Source organism: Perognathus longimembris, chromosome 17, assembly GCF_023159225.1.
Source record: "Perognathus longimembris pacificus isolate PPM17 chromosome 17, ASM2315922v1, whole genome shotgun sequence".
Lineage (NCBI taxonomy): Eukaryota > Metazoa > Chordata > Mammalia > Rodentia > Heteromyidae > Perognathus > Perognathus longimembris.
In genome coordinates this window covers 40,802,301-40,820,975 of record NC_063177.1, presented here as the reverse complement: position 1 = coordinate 40,820,975, position 18,675 = coordinate 40,802,301, and the positions used below count along the sequence as shown (strand labels likewise).

The 18,675-nt window shown below is 51.4% G+C and overlaps 1 protein-coding gene across 2 annotated transcripts; it reads left to right on the top strand.

The window, feature by feature from the left end:
* Positions 1–1,982: 1,982 nt before the first annotated feature.
* Positions 1,983–17,478, top strand: Itga2b (integrin subunit alpha 2b). Of its 2 annotated transcripts, XM_048366348.1 has the most exons (30): positions 1,983–3,208; positions 5,634–5,755; positions 5,862–5,959; positions 6,080–6,245; positions 6,439–6,488; positions 6,958–7,003; positions 7,107–7,235; positions 7,540–7,587; positions 7,728–7,771; positions 7,928–7,981; positions 8,110–8,162; positions 8,358–8,569; positions 11,081–11,263; positions 11,510–11,555; positions 11,631–11,735; positions 11,818–11,873; positions 11,972–12,123; positions 12,254–12,379; positions 12,672–12,739; positions 12,853–13,000; positions 13,348–13,440; positions 13,645–13,724; positions 14,431–14,511; positions 14,723–14,822; positions 14,918–15,070; positions 15,184–15,306; positions 16,001–16,114; positions 16,340–16,441; positions 16,618–16,734; positions 17,308–17,478. In XM_048366348.1, exons 1-30 carry the CDS (start codon positions 3,021–3,023, stop codon positions 17,362–17,364), a joined length of 3,114 nt encoding a protein of 1,037 aa, XP_048222305.1. In that variant the 5' UTR covers positions 1,983–3,020; the 3' UTR covers positions 17,365–17,478. The 2 variants fall into 2 exon arrangements, with proteins under 2 accessions (XP_048222305.1, XP_048222306.1); XM_048366349.1 differs by lacking the exon at positions 16,618–16,734.
* Positions 17,479–18,675: the final 1,197 nt, after the last annotated feature.

The following is an 18,675-nucleotide window of genomic DNA, read 5'->3' as shown; positions in this document are numbered from 1 at the left end:
TTTTCCTGAATGGCCTCACCCTAGCATCTAATTGCCTGTCCCATGTTAATTATATGCATTTTCAGAAGCTGTGCAGTTCATTTTGTATTCACCACTTCCTAGTAAAATATGAGTTCTGAGAAGATGGAGGCTGATTCTTCATGTTAAATGTGTGTGTGTGTGTGTGTGTGTGTGTGTGTGTGTGTGTGTGTGTGTGTGTGCCAGTCCTTGGGGCTTGAACTCAGCTGGGGCACTGTCCCTTGAGCTTTTGTGATGAAGGCTAGTGCTCTTACCACTTGAGCCACAGCTCTGCTCCCGGCTTTTTAGTAGTTAATTGGAGCCTCATGAACAAGCTGGGTGCTGGTGGCTCATGTCTGTAATACTAGCTACTCAGGATGCTGAGATCTGAGGAGTATGATTCAAAACCAGCCTGGGCAGGAAGTACTGTGAAATTCTTATGTCCAGTTACCCACCAGAAAATTGGAAGTAGAGTGGTAGCTTAAGTAGAGCACTAGGTTGAGCAAAACGAGCTCCGGGACAGAGCCCAGGTCCAGAGTTAAAGCCCCAGGACTTGCCAAAAAAAATTTTTTTTTAATGAATTCATTGAAAGAATGATTGGCTCATAGGCTGAGAAAAGTGGGAACAAGATGTCAGCACCAAATCATCTCTTTGACATATAGTGCATATAGTCCAAACTCCTCTCACCAAAATCTCCTGTATTTCCAGTTTAAGTTAATGGTTCCACTGTCCTACCAGGCACCAAAGCTTTGAATTACCGATGACACATCCCTACCACATCCAGATCCTGTTGCTGTGATCTCTGCTATCTATTGTTCTTACCACAAGTGTCCTGGTGCAGGCCTCCCTGCCTTTAACCCTGAAGACTGCCCATCTTCCCACAAAGCCTGCCCTTCTCTCCACAGGCAGCCCGTATAATGTGCTCCAAATTGGAGCACAGTTGATCATTTAGTCTCTTATTCTCTGACTTTAAAAATCTTTATGGTGAAAAAAAATATATTTATGGTGGAGCTGGTAATATGACCTAGTGGTAGAGTGCTTGCCTCTTGAATACATGAAGCCCTGGGTTCAATTCTTCAGTACCACATATTTAGAAAAAGCCAGAAGTGGCGCTGTGGCTCAAGTGGTAGAGTGCTAGCCTTGAGCAAAAAGAAGCTAGAGACAGTGCTCAGGCCCTGAGTTCAAGCCCCAGGACTGGCAAAATAATAAAATCTTTATGGTTCATCTATGGATTAAAGTCCAGGTTTTTTAACATAGCATTCAAGAACCTCCTGTGATTTGAACTCTGTTCCTTTCCACCTTCCTGCTTCAATCTAAAGTTTCTGCTGAGTCCTGCTGCCCATCCTTAATATTGACTTATGTGTTGTTCCCTATGCTTATATAATTTCTATGCCTAAAACACAAAAGGCAATCTGTCTTTAAATCATAGTCTTGCCCTCCATTGGCTGTATAAACACTAGAAAATTACCTAAAACTTTTTGCCACAGTTTTACCTGCATGAAATGGTTATAATCATACCTATTTCACAGATTCACTTCCTGATCTCTCTCTTTCAAAGCGTGCTTGTTGACCCTTCTGTGTTAACTCTGGACTGAGGGTCCTGGATGGTTATCTATGTATCCTTGGTCACCTCAGTACCTTGAACAGAGTACAATGTAATTTGAGTTAATGTTGTAGCTCAGGTAGCAAGCACATGCTCCTGAGTACAAACCACAATACCAGAGGGGGGAGGGGGTGCCACAGGGAAGCTGAGTTGTATATAGAAGTGGTTAAGTTTGATCAGAAAATTAGATCAAAATTTAGGTTGCTGGCTGAGAATGTGGTAGAGTGCTTGCCTGGTGTGCATGAAACCCTGGGTTCAATTCCTCAATACTATATAAACAGAAAAAAACAGAAGTAGTACTGTGACTCAAGTGGTTGAATGCTAGCCTTGAGCAAAAGAAAAGAAGCTCAGGAACAGTGCCTGGGCCCTGAATTCAAGTTCCGGGACTGCCAAAAAAAATTAGGTTGCATTTGAACTATAGCTCAGTGGTAGCTTTGTCTAGCATGTATGAGGCCTTATGATCAATACCCAGCCCTGAAAAAATTATATATACACATCAAAATTTGTCTCTTTCCACTTTACCACCATATGGTGCCATCTTCAGTCCCTTATAGATGTGCATGCCTCTGTTTTGTCTTTCGGCAATGCCTAGTACATCTTGACTAGATCCTAGGACTATACAACGGAAGCTTGTTCTCCCCTAGGAGTGAAGCCATTCAATTGAACAGCTAGTGCATAATCTCAAAGCCTGTGAGCAGAATCCCCCATCTCCACTTTGTCTTTGTCTCTGCCCCTTAGTCCAGGATCCATCCACTGCCCTTACCCCAGTACAGGCTGTACCACTGTGACCATGCAGTAAGACCTAGGTTTATGGAGGAGTGAGGAAACTGCAGCACCAATATGGCTGGCTGAGGCTTCCCAAGGGCCTGTAAGGAGGAAGTGGATAAATGCCTTAATCAAAAAGATGGCAGCCTCAGGTCTAATCAAGAGAGAACAGCTTCCTTACTCCTTCCCCCATCTCTGGCCAAGTCATAAAAGTCTTAACAGCAGTGCAGCCAGCTGACAGGGTGGAAAGATCTGTAAAACTGGGCCAGAGTGGGATAGTAGAGGCTAGTTCACAGTTGCACTATCCCAAAGAGAAAATGATGGTAGTTGGACTAGTTTAGCATGGTAGAAGTGGAGATAGGATAAGGTTCAAGAGATGGAGTTGAGGGGTAGAAGCCGCAGGACTTGGGGATAAACTGTCAGGAGACAGAAGGGGAGCAATAGCTTTCAACCATCAACACTGTCCCCAGGGTAGCCCCACCCCCTTCCAGGCAATCCTAGAGACCATGTGGACCAGGGGCCATAGCCCTGCACTCTGCCTGCTTTTCAGCAAGTTACTGAGTTCTAGTTTGATAAGAAAACACTTCCTGTGGTGGAAACTTAAAGGAGAGGAACGAGCTGAGCCATTTCTGCTTAAAACACTGGGAGAAGGAAGATGGCCAGAGCTTTGTATCCACTAAATGCCCTCTGGCTTCTTGAGTGGGCACCACTGTTCTTGGGACCTGGTGCTGCCCCTCCAGCCTGGGCCTTGAACCTGAACCCAGCGCAGCTCACCTTCTATACGGGCCCCAATGGCAGCCACTTTGGATTTTCAGTGGACTTTCACAAGGACAGCCATGGGAGGTGAGCCATGGGGGGAAGTGTGAGTATCTCTGCTTCTGTGGGCCGCTAGTTCTCCATTTGTGGTAGCCATTGTGCAAGGTAGAGTCCAGGCTCATTGGGACTGAGCTCTTTGTCAGGAATGCTGAGGAAGGAACAGGTTCTGGTGAGAGTGTTGGAGGGGTCCCCATGGAGAGATGGATACTGAAGAGTACAAAAGTTGATGTGTTATTTTTTCCTCAAATAACTGTTAGTTCTATGGTTCTGGTTCCTCTTACATAGAAGTGCACATCTTGAGTTGATTTGCAAAACTCCCATCTGTCTATCCAGCTTCACCACTCTTGTCTACTCCATTTCTCTCATCCCTATCCAAATTATAGATATTTGAGAAGTAATATGTCACTAATGATTGGTATTAATCAGGCTTTAAAACCAAACTTTCATGACCATCCTGTGTCGCTGTGAATGATTTACTGTGGTAGACCCTGCAATACTCAGCTTTGAGGAGTTGTAATGGCAGAGAGCTTCAAGCGACGACCACAGAGGGGAATTTTCTCTGCTGGGGAGAGCCACTTCATCCAAAGTGAAGTCCCTTTCCCAAGAGGGAGACTCACTTTCAATGACTGACAAATGAGAAGTATAGGGGTGTAAGGGCCCCACTTGACCATTCGAGAAGGTACTTTGGCTCCAGAGCTCCTGGGGTGTTGGATCATTTACTTCCTCTTCTCCCTCCTGCTGTGTTTTCCTCCTTTCCACAAGCACTGGTCCCATGGGCACAACTGTGGGACACACACACACACTTACATATGTGTAGATACACATGTATGTACAGCATTTTTTTTGTCAGTCATGCAACTTGAACTCGGGGCCTGGGTATTGTCCCTGAGCTCTTTTGCTGAAGGCTAGCACTCTGCCACTTTGAGCTACAATTTCACTTTCAGTTTTCTGGTGGCTAATTGCAGATTTATATAACAGTCTCATGGATGACTGGGAATGTGACTTAGTGGTAGAGTGCTTGCCTAGCATGCATAAAGCCCTGGGTTCCATTCCTTAGTACCACATAAACAGAAAAGGCTGGAATAGGTGCTGTGGCTCAAGTGGTAGAGTGCTAGCCTTGAGCAAAAGAAGCTCAGGGACAGTGCCCAGGCCCTGAATTCAAGCCCCTGGAACTGGCAAAAAAAAAAAAAGGACTCGCATGGACTTCCTGCCCCGCCTGGCTTTGAACGGCAATCCTCAGATTTCAGCATTCCTCAGAAATTAAGATTAGAGGTGTCTGGGCTGGGAATATGGCCTAGTGGCAAGAGTGCTTGCCTTGTATACATGAAACCATGCGTTCAATTCCTCAGCACCACATATATAGAAAACAGCCAGAAGTGGCGCTGTGGCTTAAGTGGCAGAGTACTAGCCTTGAGCAAAAGAGAAGTCAGGGACAGTGCTCAGGCCCTGAGTTCAAGGCCCGGGACTGGCAAAAAAAAAAAAAGATTAGAGGTGTCAACCACCAGTGCCCAGTATGTACAGCATATTTTTTAAAATGCTCTTGGGAGGAGCTATGATAAATGTTTCTCATACATATATTACATTCACTCCTTTTTTTTTTTTTTTTTTTTGCCAGTCCTGGGGCTTGGACTAAGGGCCTGAGCACTGTACCTGGCTTCTTTTTTTTTGCTCAAGCCTAGCACTCTGCCACTTGAGCCACAGTGCCACTTCTGGCCGTTTTCTGTATATGTGGTGCTGGGGAATTGAACCCAGGGCTTCATGTATACAAGGCAAGCACTCTTGCCACTAGGCCATATCCCCAGCCCACATTCACTCCTTTTGACAGCATTGATATCCTCTTTTTTTTTTTTTTTCCATAAGGCAAATCTAGGTTTAAACCTGTCTGCCAAGCTCTCTCTCTCGCTCTCTCTCCCTCCCTCCCTCCTTCCCTCCCTCCCTCCCTCCCTCCCTCCCTCCCTCCCTCCCTCCCTCCTTCCCTCCCAGTCCTGGGACTTGAACTTCAGGGTGCTGCCCCTGAACCTCTTTGTGCTCAAGGCTAGCACTCCACCACTTGAGCCACTGGACTTTTCTGAGTAGTTTGTTGAACATAAGATGTACCAGGGATTTTCCTGCCTGGGCTGGCTTTGAACAGGGATCTTCAGATCTCAGCCTCCTGACTAGCTAGGATTACAGGCCTGAGCCACGGGCACCCAGAGCTAAAGGTCTGGTTTTTGTGGAGAGTAGGTGATTGAAGACTTGCCAACTGAATTTAGGAGGCCTTTATCAGTACATATATCCAGCTCTTTGTCCTCAAATCAGACCAGGTGGTTTGAGTCGCGTGTGAATTATCTGAGGGTCCATTTCACTGTCCATACATTGAAGAGGTCGTCCTAGATGATGTAGGCTCCCGGTGCCAGGCACCCCGCCAGATGCAGAGTCATCTGAGCTGGGCTCATCCAACTCTCCTATGCAGCGTAGCTATCGTGGTGGGCGCCCCGCGGACCCTGGGCCCGAGCCAGGAGGAGACAGGTGGCGTGTTCCTGTGTCCCTGGAAGGCTGAGGGCGGCCAGTGCACCTCGCTGCCCTTCGACCTCAGTGAGTCCCAGGCATGAAGGGGATGGGGTGGGGGGATGGGGGGGGAGACCAAAGGACCGTGGACAGCCCGGCCTCAGTGTTCCTCCTCTTTTCTTGTAACCTCCAGGGGATGAGACCCGAAACGTAGGCTCCCAGACTTTTCAGACCTTCAAGGCCCGGCAAGGACTTGGCGCCTCTGTGGTCAGCTGGAACGACGTCATTGTGGTGGGCACTGCAGCCAGGACCCCGGGAGCAGCCGGGGCGCCCCGTGCATGCGTGGGGGGGGGGGGCAGCGCGAGTCTCGCGCCTGGCGTGCTTGCCGACTCTCCGGTGGCCCTGTTCCAGGCCTGCGCCCCCTGGCAGCACTGGAACGCCCTCGACAGAACCGAGGAGGCCGAAAAGGCGCCGGTGGGCGGCTGCTACGTGGCTCAACTTCAAAGCGGGGGCCGAGCAGAGTATTCACCCTGCAGGGCCAACACCATGAGCTCGGTGTACATCAAAAGTGATTTTAGTAAGTGCTGCTCTCCCCTGGGCTCTGCGTAGCCTGACCCTTAAGCCCACACCTCCTCCAGTGTCGCAGACCGTCCTTTCCAACCGGCGCCCGCCTTGCTCCTGGCCCCGCCCCGCCCTTCGAAGCCACGCCCCCACCCCATAAACCCGCCCCCCCCCCGCCCCGTTTGCTGAACGCTTCTTGCCTCCTCCAGGCGGAGACAAGCGGTACTGCGAAGCAGGCTTCAGCGCTGCGGTCACCCAGGCAAGTGAGATGCAGAAGTCGCTGGTACCTTGCCAGTAATCCCAGCACTCGCCGAGGCTGAGGCTGTGGAATGTCGAGTTCGAGGCCAGTCTGGGTTACATAGCGTGATCCTGCGAACAAAAAAAAAAAAAAAAGGAAGAGCATAGAGGGAGAACAAAATAGTACCCCCCAAGGCCTGAGTTCAAACCCCAGTGCCACCGAAAACAAACAACAGCTACCGGGAAGTGGAAACAAGAGGTTCATGGTCAGAGGCCAGCCCGAGCAGTTAGCACAAGATTGTATCTGGGAAAAAGAAAAAAAGGAGAAAGAGGAGGGGGGGAGGGGAAGGGGTAGAAGGGAGGAGGAGGAAAAAGAAAAGTGCTGGGAGCACAGCTTGCCTAGCGACTCCGCGGCCCTGAAGTTCGTTCCTAGGTGTGGGGGGTGATGGGGAGAGTCCTTGCCCCTCTCACCACCGTGATTTCTCTTTCAGGCCGGGGAGTTGGTGCTTGGAGCCCCTGGTGGCTATTTTTTCTTAGGTATGTGCCTTGGTGGTACAACCCTCTCTCATCTCATGGTCTGGGGCGACCTCAGGTAATTGGTTCCTTACACTTCCTGTGCCTTCCATCTTTTATGCCTTAGGCCTCCTGGTCAGGGCTCCAATTGCCAGTATCATCTCAAGTTATCGCCCCGGTACCCTTCTGTGGCACGTTCCCAGCCAGCGCTTCACCTACGATTCCAGCAACATGGATTACTACGATGGCTACCGGGGTAACTCTGGCACCTACCTGCCTTCCAGGATTTCCACTGCCTACCAAGCTGGTCAGGCCCTACCCCTGAGGGGCCATCCACCAACCCTACCAGGCTATCCTTCTGCCTCAACTGCTTCCCCCAAAGCCTACCCAACTCCTATGCTCCCCACCTTACCCTTTCCACCTTGGCTTTGCTGTGTGTCCTCCAGCAGGTCTTGACCTGAGGTTTCCCATCTGCAGGGTTTGCATTGAGTGGCCTCTCTGTCCCCTCCTTCTTTCTTCTTGCTTTACATTTCCAAAAACACTAACTGTGCTGTCTTCAGGGTACTCGGTGGCCATCGGTGAGTTTGATGGAAATCCAAGCACTACAGGTAAGAAATCCATTCAGGGGCAGCAAGTGGGGAACCCACAGGGAGAATCATCTCTCCCAAAGTCTCCCCTGGGTGCAGAATGGGCCGATGGGAGTAAATATGTTCTTAGGATTTCATTCTCTGAGCCTCACTCCTTCCAGAGTATATCTTCGGTGCCCCCACTTGGAGCTGGACCTTGGGAGCGGTGAGTGCCCCTTGTCCCTCTATTCAACATTGAAGCCCCAGAACCCAGTCCTCGGGTTAATTTCCCACACCTCCATACCTCCTGCCCTTCCTCTCTGGGCTCGGGAGGCTGCGGAGGGAGTAAGAATGATGAATCGCAATGCATCCCTCCGTGCAGGTGGAAATTTTGGATAGACATTACCAGACACTGCACCGGCTGCATGGAGAGCAGGTAGGGATCAGGTACCCAAGTGGCGAAAGCCAGGAAGCTGAAACCCCAGAATGTTTCATGGGATGTGAGGGTGGATGTCCAGTAGGTGTCTAGTGCTGAGGAGAGCTAAGATGCTCTTTGTCTTGCAGATGGCATCATATTTTGGTCATTCAGTGGCGGTCACTGATGTCAACGGGGACGGGTGAGTAGGGGGAATGCTCCGTGCGTGCCCAATGAGGGTCCCCAGTTATCAGAGGCAAGAGCTACCCCCCATCTCTCCCTTCCCCAATCTCATGTGACCACGCAGGCAAGGCAGGCAGCAAGGGTGGGCAAGACTTGGCACTCATCCCCGGCATCTTCTAGCCCAACCCCACCTAAGCACCCATCTGTCCCGCAGGAGACACGACCTGCTGGTGGGTGCTCCATTGTACATGGAAAGCCGAGCTGACCGCAAGCTGGCTGAGGTGGGGCGAGTGTACTTATTCCTGCAGCCCCGAAGTCCCCATGGACTGGGACCTCCTAGTCTCCTGCTGACCGGCACACAGCTCTATGGGCGATTTGGCTCCACTATTGCACCCCTGGGTGATCTCAACCGGGATGGCTACAATGGTGAGGGAAGAGAGGAGCTCCATTTGCTGCAGGAAGGTTAACAGCCCCAAGAAAAAGCTGGACTTCAATCTTACACCAATGGCTCACACCTGTAATCCTAGCTACTCAGAAGGTTAAGATGGGAGGGTAGAGGTTCAAAGCCAGCTGGGGCAGGAAAGCCTATAAGACACTTATCTCCAGTAAACCACCAAAAAGCTAGAAGTAGAGGTGTGGCTCAAATGGTAGAGCACCAGCCTAGAGTAAAAAGCTAAAGGACAGCACGTAAAGGACAGCTAAAGTTCAAGCCCTAGTACTGGGAAAAAATTAAAGCTAGACTTGAACTGAGGACAGGACAGCAGGAGTCAGGACAGGTTTAAACAATGACCTCATCAGATATGTGTTTTTTCATCCCAAAATGGTTTAAAACCCTGGCTTCTGGGGTTAGAAGCATGGCTCAATCAGTAGAGCACTAGCCAGTGAGTGAAAGTGTCAAATACCGAGTTTGAGTCCTGGTCTTGGACCTAAAGAAAATCTACTAAGTGGAGAGCAGAGTTCTAATAAGACTAATAGGATGTGCATGTCTTTGCCTTAAGCCCGGCAAGATAACCACCTGGACACAGCGTTTGGCGGTAGAATTCGTGATGAGATGACTTTGCAGATATTTAGGACTTGGGTTATTAGGACTTGATGGGAGATGAGATCTGGGGTAAGGGAGAAAGAAGAGTTGAGGTACTGGTGGTGTTCTTCATTGCTTGAAGCTAAGGCCATGCCACAAGTCTAAAGGTGCAAGGAGGTGAAGGGCCTGAGAGCAGTAGGAGAAAACATGCAGAGAATCATCTACTGTTTGTTGCTTCTCCCCAGTCCATGAGGGAGAGTCGAGTGAGAGAAAACTGAGGAAAGAAGATGAGATATGGAGCCTATGAATGGAGTGAATGGAGAAGAGGCCCAGGATAGATACCTGGGATGCAAGAACACGTAGGGACACCCAGAGAAGATGAATCTAGGAAAAAAAGCAAGAGTGGGGCTGGGAATGTGGCTTAGCAGTAGCCCTGCCTGAAGCCCTGAGTTCGATTCCCCAGTGCCACATAAACAGAAAAATCCACAAGTGGCGCTGTGGCTCAAGTGGTAGAGTGTTAGCCTTGAGCAAAAGAAGCTCAGGGACAGTGCCCAGCCCAGGACCTGAGTTCAAGCCCCAGGATTGGCAAAAAGAAAAACAAAAAAAAAAGATTGGGGGGGGGAATAGATCAGATGACTCACAACTGCAGGGAAGAGAACTTGGAGCAGAAAGAAGAGGCATGGCAGCAGCTCTTGATAATACTGAAAGATACAATTAGATAGGCTTGAAGAGACATCCATGGGCTTTGGCAAAAAGAGGGTCAGTGGTGATAGTGACAGGACCTAACCTGGGGTGTTGTAGGAATGGAAGCTGGAACTTTGCCATGGGGCAAGGTATGAATAGAGGTGAAGTATTAGAGGCAGTGTGTAGACTACTTTTTCAGGCAGTTTGACTGTGAGAGGAAACAAGATGATCATGGAAAGGAAATAGAGGCCATGGAAGTTCATTGTAATTTGGAAGAATAAGGCAATGTGTTGAATGTGGAGGAAAATGATTTTGCAGGGAAATAGGAGAGTGAGCCACAAGAAGGTCGTCATGGGTGCTTGGGGTGAAGTACCCCACCCAGAGGCCTGGTAAAGAAGAAATGGCTACACTTGTGATCCTAGCTACTCAGCTGCAATGTGAGGATTGTGATTTGAAGCCAGCCCAGGCAAAGAAGTCTATGAGACTCATCTCCATTACCCAAACACCAGAAGTGGAGCTGTGGCTCAAAGTGTTAGAATGCTAGCCTTGAGCAGAAAAGCTCAGGGACATCCACTAGGCTCTGAGTTCAAGCTCAATCCTCAGATCTCAGCCTCCTGAGTAGCTAGGATTACAGGCATGAGCCACTGGCACCTGCCTTTTTGATCTCAGATTCTTGATACTTCTGCCTCAGTTTCCCTAGGGCTGGATTACAACTGTACACCACCATACCTGACTTCAGTTTTTGCATCTAAAATGAGAATAATAGTGCCTAATTGTCAGAAGTAAATGAAGTCTTGTCACTATATTTCCCACACTATTAGAGTTCTTATAAAAATTCTACTTGAGGGGCTGGGAATATGGCCTAGTGGCAAGAGTGCTTGCCTCATATACATGAAGCCCTGGGTTCGATTCCTCAGCACCACATATATAGAAAGGGCCAGAAGTGGCGCTGTGACTCAAGTGGTAGAGTGCTAGCCTTGAGCAAAAAGAAGCCAGGAAAATGCTCAGGCCCTGAGTTCAAGCTCCAGGACTGGCCCCCCCCCCAAAAAAAAAATCTACTTGACCAGTCTCTCTCCTGCTAGACTGTCTACTCCCAGAGGGCAGGGTAGTGACTGCCTTGACCCAGACTGTGCTAGTCTGACCTCCTGGGGTTCCCCCAGAGTAGTAGGTAAGAGAGTATCACTGCGTCTCCTGGGGACTGAATTCTGCTCCCTGTGTGTCACTCTTTCCAGATGTTGCAGTGGCTGCCCCCTATGGGGGTCCAGATGGTCGAGGCCAAGTGCTGGTGTTCCTGGGTCAGAGTGAGGGGCTGAGCGCACGCCCCTCCCAGGTCCTAGACAGCCCCTTTCCCACAGGCTCTGGTTTTGGCTTCTCCCTGCGAGGTTCCATAGACATTGATGACAATGGATACCCAGGTGCGCCTCCGCTATGACAGAAAGGTCTTTGGACCTTGTTGGAATTCTTGAGTCACAACTGGGCCCATGTATGACCTAGTAGCCCCTGGGGGCTCTGCCTTCTCTAAGTAGGATGCCAGGAGGTGGAGGGGTGGATGGAATCTCCAGAGGGGAAAGCAGTGTGGGGAGCCTCTGAAAAGATAAGGACCCCAGACCTTCTCCAATTGCCATCTCTGGTCCCCAATGCTTCTCCCCCAATATCTGCAGACCTGCTGGTAGGAGCTTATGGGGTCAACAAGGTGGCTGTATACAGGTGAGCACCGGCCTGGGAGTGGGTAAGGGGGTAAGCCAGGAGAGACACAATGACAAGCCTCTTTCATCCTATCAGAGCTCAGCCGGTAGTGATGGCCACTGTCCAGCTGCTGGTGCAAGATTCCCTGAATCCTGCTCTGAAGAACTGTGTCCTGCAGCCCACCAAGACCCCTGTGAGCTGGTGAGGAGGAAGAGGGCATGGATTAGGCAGGAGCTGGGGCTTCCAGAGCTTCCTGCCCCTCAACCCACTCACATCTTTGCAGCTTCACTGTCCAGATGTGCGTGGGAGCCACTGGGCACAACATTCCTCAGAAACTTCGTGAGCAGCCTGGGGAGTACGGGTAGGGTGGCTGGCCTAGCTTCCTCCTTATAGAGCTAGGCCTGGGAGATTCTGACCCTTCCTGCTTTTCCTGTCAGATCTAACTGCTGAGCTGCAGCTGGACCGTCAGAAGCCCCGCCAGGGGAGACGAATTCTCCTGTTGGAGTCTCAACAGGCGAGTCTCACCCTGAGACTGGACCTTAGCGGAAGTCACAGCCCCACCTGCCACACTACCACAGCCTTCCTTCGAGTACGTCTGGGTTGGGTTTACAGGGGTGCCCAGCCCCAGGGCACTGGATGGGCACTGTGGAGCCAGCATATGGTTCTCACTGACCGGCAAAGGTTAGTGCATGATGGCCTGACACTTGCCCCCCTGCTAGGATGAGGCAGACTTCCGGGACAAGCTGAGCCCCATCGTGCTCAGCCTCAACGTGTCCCTGCCCACCCCGGAGACTGGGGTGGCACCTGCTGTCGTGCTGCACGGAGACACCCATGTCCAGGAACAGGTGGGGAACGGCAGGGACGGGGCAGGGGAAGTGTGAGATCCCCAACAGAAGGGCAAGATTAGTGCACAAATTGCACCATAAATCCCCAAACCCTGATGTCACTCCCAAGTCCCAGTGAAGCCCTAGATATCCCCAATATCCAAATACTACAGCCTAACATTGTCCCGGACTTTACCATCAACTGCAAAGCCCTACGACTCCCCTCCCTTCCTCATCCTGGGGTCCCTTATTCAGAAGCTGTGCTGTGAGTCCAGAGCCTATGGTGGTTTTCCGACCCTGATTTGTCTTTTAGACCCGGATCATCCTGGACTGTGGTGAAGATGATCTGTGCGTGCCCCAGCTTCAGCTCAATGCCACTGTGTGAGAGGACCTCCCACTCTTCTTCCCCTGCCCTATCAGACCCCCTCCTCACCTGGGTTCCCTCTCCTCTTCCCACATCCAGCTTCGCCAACCTCACCCTGTGTCCCCTACAGGAAGGGCTCCCCTCTACTAATCGGAGCTGACAATGTGCTGGAGCTGCAAATGGAGGCAGCCAATGAGGGCGAGGGGGCCTATGAGGCAGAGCTGGCTGTGCATCTGCCCCCCGGGGCGCACTACATGAGGGCCCTCAGCAACATGGAGGTGAGGCCTCACCCTGGGCAGAGCTTTGACTCCCCCCCACTCCCAGCTCTGAGCTCACAATTCTTTTGTGCTTTGCTGGAAAGATGCAATTAATATTAATATGTATAGATATATGTGTGTGTGTAGAACACTTAATAATACCACAAAATTGAAGAACTCTATTATAGCCTCTACCTGTGGACTTCCCTGCTTGAGTTGGCTTCAAACCAAGATCCTCAGATCTCAGCCTCCTGAGTCATTAGGATTATAAGCGTGAATCACACAAGATGTTTGTGGACTTGCCAGAAGCTGAAATATACACTGGCTACAGGGGAACCCACTTTTGACTCTGAAACTGCTCCCTGCAGGGCTTGGAGAGGCTCATCTGCAACCAGAAGAAGGAGAATGAGAGCAGGGTGGTGCTGTGTGAGCTGGGTAACCCCATGAAGAAAGATGCCCAGGTGAGACCCTCCTGGGCAGGGGGAGGAGCTGCAGGGGGAAGCTTGGACTTGCCATCCTGGTCTTCACACTTGCTAGCTGCACGTTCCTGGGCGAGTGCAGGAGCGTCATCTCTGAGTGGGGGTGAATGGAGAGAACAAGGGCGGCCTTGGAGGGCACATCCAGGGGAGTGTCTGTGCACTCACTTTAGCTCTCCCCTCTCCCAGATAAGAATCACAATGTTGGTGAGTGTGGGGAACCTGGAAGAGGCTGGGGAGTCTGTGTCCTTCCAGCTGCAAGTCAGGAGGTACTGGACTCGGGTATTCCCCACCTGCCACCCTTCCTCCCTCAGAGGCATGCAGACTCCCATACAGGTCTGCTCCTCACACGTCTTGTTGGTCCTCAGAGACTTCTACCTAGTCTTAAAGCCCTACGGGGAAAGTTCTTTCCCAGGTCTAACTTCTAGTTACAAGTTTCTAGTCTTGGGCAAGGGCATAGCTCAAGTGCTAGGCATTTGCCTAGCAAGTGTGAAGCCCTGGGTTCAATCCCCAGTACCAAAAAAAAAAAAAAAGAAAAAAGAAAAATTATTCATTCTAGTCTTGGAGCTTTCAAGGAAGCTCTTGTTCATCTATCTTATTTATTAATCTGGGGCTTGAATGCAGGGGCTCGGTGCTGTCCTGTAGCTTTTTTAAAGCTCAAGGCTGGTGCTCTACCACTTGAGCCATACCTCCACTTCTAGCTTTTTGGTGGTTAATTGGATATAAGAATATCCTGGACTTTCATGCCTGAGTTGGCTTTGAACCTTGATCCTCAGATAGCAGCTTCCTGAGTAGCTAGGATTACAGCCATGAGCCACTGGTGCCTGGCTTTCAAGAAAGCTCTTCCCCAGGTCTGACTTTGGCGTGGCAGCTGTTTGTGAAGTTAGTAGCTCTCTCTGAGCCTTTCAAAACTCTGGCGCCATCCTAAAAAGATCTGGTGTGCCTCACTTGCCTCTTCTCACCGCCCCCCTCCAGCAAGAACAGCCAGAATCCAAACAGCGAGGCAGTACCGCTGGATGTGCCAGTCCGGGCGGATGCCAGAGTGGAGCTTCGAGGGTAAGAGGCCAGGAGTGGGAAAAGGAGATGGCAGGCAGCACTCTACCACTCAGGTGGGGAACTGGGGACCCCCTATAGCTCAGGGGTAAGGTAGCATGTGTCAGGTTCTAAGTACCAAACACAAACAAACAACAATGAAACAAAAACAGTTCAGCCAATCATGGAGTATTCCTCACAAGCCTGACTCACTCTGGGGCATGGGTACCCCTAGAAACTCCTTTCCAGCCTCATTGGTGGTGGCAGCTGAAGAAGGTGACAAGGAGCAGAATGGCTTGGACACCTCGGTCCTCAGGGTGGAGCATACGTATGAGGTATGGAGGAGCCTGCATGTCCTAGGCTAGGGTGAGATGGTCCTGGGACCTGCGGGCTGTGTGCTGAGCCCCTTCACCCTGTCACCACCCTCCAGCTCCACAATGATGGCCCTGGCACTGTGAGTGGCCTCAGCCTCAGCATTTACCTCCCTGGCCAGTCTCAGCCCTCTGACCTGCTCTACATCCTGGACATACAGCCGCAGGGGGGCCTCCAGTGCTCCCCACAGCCCTCCCCCAATCCCCTCAAGGTGAGAGGCCCGGGGTGGGAGAAGGAGCTTTGGGACATCCCCAGATCTCTGGCTAGCTCACCTCAGAGATGAGAGTGTAGACTTGGAGAAGTGACTGTGTCTTTGCCCCCCAGCTGGAGTGGAGGCTACCCACCCCCAGCCCTTCCCCCACTGGCCCGGCACATCACAAGCGAGAGCGCAGACAGGCTGTCCTGCGTGGGCCGAAGCCACTGGGGGAGCAGGAGCCAGTTCTGGTGGTGAGCAGGCTTTGTGGGTTCCAGTTGGGGCCTCACTGGGGCCTGGGAGACAGAGAGGATGGGTGGCAGGGAGAACCGCTGGGTGTGGGATGTGGGCCTCTCTGGGGTCTCTCTTGCTCCCACGGAGTTCTCCAGATAAACTTGAAAGATGATGCTGGACTGGCATGTAGGGTGGGCCTGGGACACTTGGATTCTTAAGCTTCTCAGCACATTTTATTTTGTTTATTTGTTTTGTTTTTGTTGCCAGTCCTGGGGCATAGACGCAGGGCCTGAGCACTGTCCCTGGCTTCTTTTTGCTCAAGGCTAGCACTCTACACTTGAGCCACAGCACCTCTTCTGGCTTTTATCTGTATATGTGATGCTGAGGAATCGAACCCAGAGCTTCATGTATAAGAGGCGAGCTCTACCACTAGGCCATATTCCCAGCCCCTTCTCAGTACATTTTAAAAGGTCAAAGCAAGGGCTACCCAGATTCTGGGTAACCCCTTGACGACTCCCTCCTTCCAGCCTTGCATGTCAGAGACTGTTAAGCAAGCACACATAGAGGTGAAGCTTGAATCCAAGACTCCTCCTGAGGGGGTGGCTGGAGAGTCCTCACTCTCTGTGAGGGGCTGTGTTGGCTCATTGAGGTGAAGAGGGCGTAAAAGGGGGATGGACCCAGAGGAGCGGGGGGACTGATGTCAAGTCCCCGCAGAGCTGCGACTCAGCACCCTGTACAGTGGTGCAGTGTGAGCTGCAGGAGATGACACGTGGGCAGCGGGCCATGGTCACGGTGTTGGGCTTCCTGCAGCTATCCAGCTTCCGAGAGGTGAGGAGGGGATAGGGTGGGCCGGGCCTTATGGTGGAGGGGCGGAGCCTACAGGAGCGGGTTGCTCTGGACGTGGGCGGGGCTTCAAGAGGTTGGTGGAGGCCAGGACCAGATTTACCTTGTAGGCGGGGCTAGGTAAAGTCAGGGGCGGGGCTCTCCAGCAGGGCGTCCAGGGCTAGGACCTTGTGGGTGATGTAAAGTGGCTTGCACCCCTGCTGCCTGCAGAGGCCGCTGGAGCCGTTTGTGCTGCAGTCGCACGGATGGTTCAACGTCTCCTCCTTGCCCTACGCTGTTCCTGCGCTTGGTCTGCCTAGTGGGGACGCTCTGGTGAGTGAGGGGGATCCCAGGTGGAAAAGCACACTGCAGGACTCTGGGTCACCCAGGGCCTCCCTGAGGCTGAGGGGTCGTGCTGGAAGGTGGTTTGGCTAGGAGTCACAGGGCCCAGGTTGGAGTCTTGAGAGGCAGGTGTCAAGGGACTGAGGGGACATGGAATTTGCCTCCAGGTGCAGACCCAGCTGCTGCGTGCCTTGGAGGAAAGGGCCGTCCCGATCTGGTGGATGCTGGTGGGCGTGCTAGGTGGCCTGCTGCTGCTCACCCTCCTGGTCCTGCTCATGTGGAAGGTAAGGTGGGAAGGGTGACAGAGTCCCCAAGTGGGTACAGACTAGGAAGCAGGAAGGTGTGCACTCTTGGAATGTCATTCTCCTGAGGATCTCTCCCACCCAGGGTCCATTCCCCTGGGAGAGCCTTTTCTCCCTGCAAGGAAGTCACAGGCAATGAGGCCTACCTTGGAGAACTGGCTGCTGAGGAAAGGGCTCAGTTCCTCCTCTGGTCTATCTTCCCCTTGAGTGATGGAGGTAGAAGGCAGACTCTGGAGGGCCACTTGCTGCTCTGCACCTGGGTAACTAGGTCCATGCTTTGAGAAGACATGGTGCGTTTAGGGAAAACCTATATTGGACCTATAATAAACAACCATAAGTCACAACCTCCAGTATTTAAGAAAAATACATGGGAGAACCTGCCCCCCGCATTTTAAACCCAACTTCTTGTTACATGCATTATCTATAAATGAGGAAAGACCTGTGTGTGCTCAAGTTCTGTTCTGGTCCAGGGAGAGGCCTTGGTGGCTTGCCGGATTCTAGCTTCTTCCTCATTGGGGCTCTGATCTCTCTAACCTGACCCCTGCACATCCCCAGGTTGGCTTCTTCAAGCGGAATCGGCCACCCCTAGAGGAAGATGAAGAGGAGGAGTGATAGTGGGATGGTGGGGGGCTGGCACTTGCTCCATCTCCAGCTAATTGTCTCCTGGCTCTGACCTCCATGGTTGGAGTCTTTCTCCCTTTCCTGCTGCATAATAAAGAAGCAGATCCCCCAAACCCAGAGTGCTGCCTCCCCTTGGGACAAGAGGAGGGAAAGGGACTGTGGAATGCTTGGAGTGGGGAGCAGGACAGAGTGGGTCTCTGCCAGGATAAAGGCTGCGAATTACTGTCAGGGAGTAGAGGGTGGGTGTGGCAAGATTGAGGGAGTGAGGGAGAAAGGATGGCAGACAGGGTTTCTGGGTGATACTGAAGGAGGGTGAGGGTGTTGGATGTAGGTAGTAGGAATGGGTTTGGGAGCCCCAGAGAAGGAAGACTGGGTTCCACTGGGAAGCTTTTTAAAATGTATTTTTTGGTGGTACAGTGGTTCATGCCTATAATCAGAAATACTCAGGAATCAGAGATGGAGTGGATGGCAGTTTGAAGACAGCTCAGAGCTAGGTGCTGGTGGCTCATGCCTGTAATCCTAGCTACCCAGGAAGCTGAGATCTAAAGATCTTAGTTCAAAGCCAACCCATGCAGACAAACCTGTGAGACTGTTATCTCTAATTAACCAGCAAAAGGCTGGAACAGGGGTGTGGCTCAAGGGGCAGATGCCAGCCTTGAGTGAAAGGGCCAAATGATATCACAAGATCCTGAGTTCAAGCCAAGTACTGGTATACACACACACACACACACACACACACACACACACACACACACACACACAAATAGACAGCTCAGGGGGATAGGAATGTGGCTTAGCAGTAGAGTGCTTGCCTAGCATGCATGAAACCCTGGGTTCAATTTCTCAGTGCCACATTAACAGAAAAAGCTGGAAGTGGCGCTGTGGCTTAAGTGGTAGAGTATTAGCCTTGAGAAAAAAGAAGCTCAGGGATAGTGCCCAGGCCCTGAGTTCAAGCCCCAGGACTGGCCAAAAAAAAAATAGACAGCTCAGGCTGGGCACCAGTGGCTCATGCCTATAATCCTAGCTACTCAGGAGGCTGAGATCTAAGGATTGTGATTTGAAGCTAGCCTGGGGGAGGGGGGAAGGCTGTAAGACTCTCCCCTCCAATTAACCACAAAAAAGCCAAAAATAGAGCTGTTCCTAAACTAGTAGAGTGTCAGCCTTGGTGCTATCTCCTAGGCCCTGAGTTCAAGCCCTAGGACCAACACATACACACACACACACACACACACACACACACACACGACAGCTAAGGCAAATAATCCAGATATGGAGGAGGTTCCCATCTGTAATCAAAGCTAC

Coding starts and splice junctions, on each gene's coding strand:
- Itga2b (XM_048366348.1), top strand. CDS start 3,021: ATGGCCAGAGCTTTGTATCCACTAAATGCCCTCTGGCTTCTTGAGTGG. Junction 3,209..5,633: donor CACAAGGACAGCCATGGGAG/GTGAGCCATGGG, acceptor TCTCCTATGCAG/CGTAGCTATCGTGGTGGGCG. Junction 7,236..7,539: donor TTACTACGATGGCTACCGGG/GTAACTCTGGCA, acceptor TGCTGTCTTCAG/GGTACTCGGTGGCCATCGGT.